The sequence below is a fragment of the Scylla paramamosain genome, chromosome 21, assembly GCF_035594125.1.
Source record: "Scylla paramamosain isolate STU-SP2022 chromosome 21, ASM3559412v1, whole genome shotgun sequence".
Classification (NCBI taxonomy): domain Eukaryota; kingdom Metazoa; phylum Arthropoda; class Malacostraca; order Decapoda; family Portunidae; genus Scylla; species Scylla paramamosain.
Window position 1 is genome coordinate 16,175,767 of NC_087171.1, and position 5,000 is coordinate 16,180,766.

Consider the following 5,000-nt stretch of genomic DNA (forward strand, 5'->3'; position numbering starts at 1 on the left):
TCCTCCTTCTTCTTCTTCTTCTTCTTCAGGCCAACACTCAGACCTTCGACCTGGGAGTGCGGGCGGTGGACGGAGGCACGCCTCCCCTGTGGTCCATGGCGTCCGTTTCTATCCCCGTGGTGTCTTCTGGGGAGCTGCCGCCCACCGTGGTTGGCCAGCACCCGCGGCAGCCAGCTATCCCGGAGAACACCACGGAGAACACGGAGGTAGTGGTGCTGTGTGCCCGGTGAGTCAAGGGGAAGATATTTTATGGGGTGCTAGTAAACGTACAGCCAGTAACAGTCTTAATCCATACTGCTATAGTAGAGTTTTGTTAGTTTTTACGTCCCTCACTGTGCAAATCCTACACCTTTTCTACTCTTTTTTTCCAGTCAATTTATGAGGTGGTGCTAAACAGACAGCCGCTAACCGACTTGAGTCATACAGCTATAGTAGTGTTTTGTTCCTTGCATACTACCCTATTTCCAGCCAAATTTTTGATGATGTGAAATTTTACCGTGCTGAAAAACACTTAAGTGTGGTTGATTGATGTCAAGCAAAATATACATGAATTTATCAATTTATGTAGCTTTTTTTTCCGCTTGATACTGTGTATATTTTTATCGTACATTTTTGTTTGGAAACTAATAAAGAAGAAAATGTACGATCTGAACTGGATTTAGGATTGTGTGAATGTGATGCAATAAGAAGGTGTCTTAGAGATTTTAACGTGGTTCGAAATAAGATATGAAAATGCAAAGGTCGATGTGAACTAGAATGTTTCAATCACATCGATAGTCTGCGCTTGAAAATTGACCAAACCACGAATTTATCAGTGGCGGTTTGGCACACAAGGTGATAAGAATGAAGTTCTGTGTGGCAATTATGAAATGTATGAAGGAATTACAAATCATGGTGTAAAATATTCCTGGCATACGTAAGAGTGTGCTTCCAGGAACAGTAAACCCATGAATGCTATATGAAAAAGGAGATCAATAGATACCAACATGGGTTTATAAAGCGAGGAGCGTATTATGTGAACTCATTTTTATCCATGTGGGAGGTTTCTTGCATAATTTGTTGAATAAGAATCGAAGTGAGGATGTACATCGCCGAGGTTGCTCAAGAATTCCATTGCGGCAACAGTGTAACACTTCATGAATTGGAACCTAAATCATTGCCTGAGACACAACGTAAGCATGAGAAAGTTGAATTGCGTCATTTGGAATGTTGAAACTACCAGGTAGAGATGTATATTGTATATGAATACAGGTCTTTGAGTGCTTGAATGGAATGGAATATAGACTGAAAAAAAACTTTAGAGGGAATTAAAGAAAATGTAAATGAAATAATTTTGGAGTATTGGTCTAGCTATGTACACAAGAGTGTGTTAGTGTATCGAGAATATACGTGCTGTTCATAAAGTCTTGATTGGCTGAGGAGAATGAAAAGAGGCATTGTGAAAGTCATAATAACGTTTCAATTTCCTTTTTACCTCGCACTCTCAGCAGAATAATTTCGTCCTCTGATGATATCCCGAGGCAATGGTGACGCTTTGCAAGCTGAACACTACACAAGGAAACATTTTGAGAGAGATGAAGCCAGCGATACACCACTTTAGTTATTATAATGCGAGAACCCCACCACTGGTGTGATAGGGAAACTGGGACTAGGTATCACGAACGTCAAAGATTTGAAACTGATGCAGATGCGTTGTTTGTGCAGAAACGGCGGGATGGTGAGGAAATTCCATTAGTGTGCTTCGTAAGTCGAATGAGAGCCGGTTCCTGTGCTTCGGAGAGGCAATGGAACCTCATCAGACTGACGCTGATTCAAGGAAATATTACAGTAAGAGTGGGAAGTATTTTCACAGAGTTGCTGCTTAGGGTCTCCAAAGCTGATGATTGTATAGCGAGGCGAGCAGCGGGTGGGGCAGGGGACGTCCTGCGCTGCCCGGAGACAGGCAGGGATCGAAGGTGGGGTGACATCCTGCACTCGCCGGGGACAGGCAGGCAGGTCGGCGTCCAACACCACCACTACATAGAGAGATGCCGGTGCTCTCCCTGGTGACGGCAGCCTTATGGCCTCAACGGATTTATGTACTAAATATTTCATGGTAAAAGTACACTTATTATAAAGGAATATTTACTTGGTGATATGCATGATGGTATATGATATCTCTGGGAATAAACATGTAATAGCGAGTATCAATTTGTGTTGCGGTGATTCGATCCGATAGATTGGTGCAGCGTTATGATGCAGGAATCACAGTCTTTCAGTTAACTTGCCGAAAACGAGATTTCTCGATCCAAACTCATTCCGGTAACGTACAGCTCACGAGCAATACGTTAATGTGTTGTGCACATTAACTAGTTGCAATATATTCTTCCTTGTTAGTAACCGTGTTGCAGAAATTTTGTAGTTGATACTTGGAATATGCGCTGAAAAGGAAAAAAAGTTGGCCTTGCCTCTACTCGGCGGGGACAGGCAGGGACGGGGCGTCACGTGTCCCATTAAAAGTGTGAATGGGTCGTCGCCTCGCGGGTCGCGGGGAATTGGTTCCTGTCACGTGGTGGTGGCGGTGGCGGCTGGCTGGTTTCCCGTCGCGACGTGAATGGAAAAAAAAAAGATTATATATATATATATATATATATATATATATATATATATATATATATATATATATATATATATATATATATATATATATATATATATATATATATATATATATATAAGAAGGGACGAACGCGGCGCCCATGGTCTTTTGATCATGCGTGGCATTTGCCTTGTTGAAGAGTCCTTGGCACGTATTAATGACTGAAACTGAGAGGGTGTTTTACTTTTCACACACACACACACACACACACACACACACACACACACACACACGTGCTCACAGGTTTGAACTGTCTAAAGTTTAACAGTCTGTCTATCGGAATCTTCACACCGCTGGATGGCACCAGCCTCCTTGCCTGTCTGTGGGGTAATAACTCTGACAGATCACCAGCTATTGGACTCAGTCGGACTCCCAAACGTTCTGCACGAGAATAGAATGGTCGGTCCCTCTCAGTAAACATGCAATACTGTTGCTGCAGGTGTGAGTGGATCACCTCGATGAGATTGCCTGTTTTGAATAATAATGTTTTATAGTGTCATTTTACAAATTTACACACACACACACACACACACACACACAAAGTTTCCTTCCTGCTGAGCTCTGATAATTTCAATGATGAGAATAAGTAATTAATTATTTTTTTTTTTTTTTTTCTATTCTATTGTTTTCTTTATTTCACTCGCTGCATCTCTCCTTTCCTTCTTTCCTTCACGTAGTCTCAATCTTCTTACAGTTCCAACATCGCCAGCTTGCCCAACGTCTACTTCACACTCCTGAACGGCAACACTCCGGACACCAACTCTGACGGAACCTTCGTCATCAGGTGAGGTCATGGCAGATACACACACGGCGCAACACTGAGCCAGCTTGTGTTTGTGGGCTAATTAGTGTTTGCCTCCAAAACTCTTCCCTTTTGCTTCAGTTCACACCTTTCTTATCACGTATCCATTTTTTTTTCTGATAGTGATTATTTATTTCTATCACGAGATGTACACAGATTAATTGGTCCCCTCGTCTGTCCAAGCACCTTTCCACTCATATCCCTATTATATACAGACAGTTGTTCCTCCACTCCTGTGCTCCTGTAATTAGATATCAGTGATTAAGAGAGAACACTTGTATCTAATGGACAAGTTTACAACCATTATAGGAACATTACATTGTCATTTATCGCCCCTTGGTGTATTTGTACAGCTATTACGTGCCGCGTAATCTATACTATAACAGGTATTTTCGTCAACTACCCTTTTCTTTTGTGTTGTCTTTCTTCAGTGTCTCCATTTTTTCCTTGTCACAGTTCTTATCTTTTTGTTCCTTTCATTGTGTGTGTGTGTATCCAGGGATTGAATTGTTCACCGGTGTTGTCCCTTCCCTAACAGACATCTGCCGGACCACCAGAGCGCCGTCTGCGGGGACAGCTCGGGTGTCTCCATTTTCGTGGCTGCTCGCACCCTTGACTACGAATCTGTCCAGGCGTACAGACTCAACTTGCAGATAGTGGTGAGTAGCCGGTCATCACTCACTGCATGAAACTGTGCCTCAGTTATGTTGACCTTCATTCCAGCCAAGAATAAAAATAACTGTGTTAATTTTCTCACATAACCTCTGCGTCAGGTGACTTTAGTTGTTCGTAAGAGAGACTCCACTCTTCCACTCATTCATCGCCTCTTTCTGGCCACGCCCCCGTCCACAGAATGACCGCAACGCCCGCCTGGAGCAGCAGGTTATGGTCACCATCGTGGACGTGAACGACAACGCTCCCCTTCTGCAGCCCTTCGACGGAGCAGTGCGGGAGAACACGGACAGCATGCTCATCACGACCATCCAAGCTGTGGACAAGGACGCCTCCCCTCAGTACCGCCAGGTTCGCGCCTTCCCGTCCCTACCTGTCATCCCCTCTCTGCCTTTCCCTCCATTGTTTCCAGGACCCTTCCTTTCTGCTTCATTCCACACTTCTTTTTTTATTCACTCATCTCCATTTTTCTCTAATGATTATTGTGTTTTTTACTTATTCCTATCATGGATATAGACAAATTAAACGGTCCCCTCGTCTATCCAAACATCTCACCTCCACTCACTTCTTTCTATTATATATGAGCAGTTGTCCTTGCAGTTCTGTATTTCTCATAAATCGGTCCCTCGTCTATTCAAAACATCTTTTAACTTGCCTCCATTTCTATTACATACAATCAGTCGTTTCAGCAGATTTGTATTCCTCATAAATATTATCACGTTCAGTATTCACAGCTGGACTCATCTGGTAAATAGTACGTCCTTGGCAAATACTACTATAATTAGCCATAAATCTCGCCTGCCGTGTGATGGAGATATATAAATCACGGTGTTGATATCTCTGGTTCGTGTTGAAGGATACTTTACGTGCTGATCTTGTGTTCTTGCT

The 5,000-nt window shown here is 43.0% G+C and overlaps 1 protein-coding gene across 1 annotated transcript in view; it reads left to right on the forward strand.

Moving 5' to 3' along the window:
- LOC135111121 (neural-cadherin-like) overlaps window positions 1–5,000 on the forward strand; it is a 189,602-nt gene that overhangs the window by 157,586 nt on the left and 27,016 nt on the right. Inside the window, exons 15-18 of the mRNA XM_064024097.1 lie at window positions 30–226; window positions 3,333–3,422; window positions 3,979–4,099; window positions 4,293–4,463. Coding sequence (XP_063880167.1) covers window positions 30–226; window positions 3,333–3,422; window positions 3,979–4,099; window positions 4,293–4,463 — 579 coding nt within the window. The remainder of the gene's footprint in view (window positions 1–29; window positions 227–3,332; window positions 3,423–3,978; window positions 4,100–4,292; window positions 4,464–5,000) is intronic.